Here is a 1206-nt window from a genome sequence, read left to right on the forward strand (position 1 = left end):
CGCTCCTGAAATTCAGATGATATCTCCATGTGCTGTTCAGCAGAAGGGCAGGAGGACAGTGAATGCTCCTGTTGGCATTTCCATTTCAGCCATGGTTACATAATGAAGACGTGTGTAATGCTTTTGTTTGTCCATCCAACAATTTAAACGTACTGATGAAGGATGTAGTTGAATGTAAAGAAGCATGTTCTCACACTTAGAAAGCTAAAAACAGACAATTCTGCTATTTTCCTTATTTAATATCAGCTGTGAGCAAACCAGAGGGAAGCAAAGACAGGGTGGACATGTAGGGAAACTGAGACGACAGCTTTAGACGGAGGATGATCGGAGGGGCAGATGATCTAGGATGAGATCATTTAGGACTGTTGGGACCTTGCAGCTCGACTTATATCCAAAACTCTGAATCTATCCATAAATCCCCCTGAACACTGAACTCATAAACGATTTCCCAAAATGTGCTGTCTGAAAGTGAGCCTTACTTCTTGGCGAGCGCTTTCATGTCACACAACCAGGAGGTGCGGCTCCTGATGCGACCTCCCAGCTGATCGGCGCTCCCTCTCTTTGGGTCAGGGACAAGGAGCAGGATGAGAACGCTTGCAGTGATGCCTAAAACTGGGGAAACCTAAAGGGACGAGAATCAATCAGCATCAGAGTTCAGACACATCATGCTAACATACAGCAATAGAAGAGTTAAAACAGGAGACAAAGAACGCTGTTTCCAGTCTGAATGGATGGCGTCTGCGTTACGCCTGACACTCACTGTGTGTGTGTGTGCATGTGTGTGCATGTGTGTGCATGTGTGTGCATGTGCATGTGTGTGTGTGCATGTGTGTGCATGTGTGGGTGTGGGCCTGGCTGTGGGTACAAGCACAAAAGAGCCTAAAAAAGCTTTTTTTGTTTTTGCTTTGTGAAGTTTCACCGAGGTGAAAACCTCATAAAGTGCCCATCTGCTGCTATAGTCACCATCATCTTTCATGGGCTGCGTGGCAGCGTGTTTGTACCTGCGTGCGACTTTGTGGCGGAGACGAAGACAAAAGGCAGGATGCGCTGCGTTCGAGGGGGTTCGTTTGAGTGATACAAATTGCTCACAAAAGCAAAACCAATTTCGTATGTCAGGGGAAATTCATCCCGTTATATTTTGATGCTCATAAAAGCCCATTTATATGCATAAGTACTGCGCTGCTGTGAAACGTGTGTGTCTGTGTG

The 1206-nt window shown here is 46.1% G+C and overlaps 1 protein-coding gene across 1 annotated transcript in view; it reads right to left on the reverse strand.

The window, feature by feature from the left end:
• The window catches only part of spns2 (SPNS lysolipid transporter 2, sphingosine-1-phosphate), a 59516-nt gene that overhangs the window by 16637 nt on the left and 41673 nt on the right, over positions 1-1206 (reverse strand). Inside the window, exon 6 of the mRNA XM_005740315.2 lies at positions 480-622. Within this exon, the coding sequence (XP_005740372.1) occupies positions 480-622 (143 nt within the window). The remainder of the gene's footprint in view (positions 1-479; positions 623-1206) is intronic.

Source organism: Pundamilia nyererei, unplaced genomic scaffold (assembly GCF_000239375.1).
Source record: "Pundamilia nyererei isolate P.nyererei 1_Seehausen unplaced genomic scaffold, PunNye1.0 scaffold00099, whole genome shotgun sequence".
In the NCBI taxonomy this organism is placed as follows: domain Eukaryota; kingdom Metazoa; phylum Chordata; class Actinopteri; order Cichliformes; family Cichlidae; genus Pundamilia; species Pundamilia nyererei.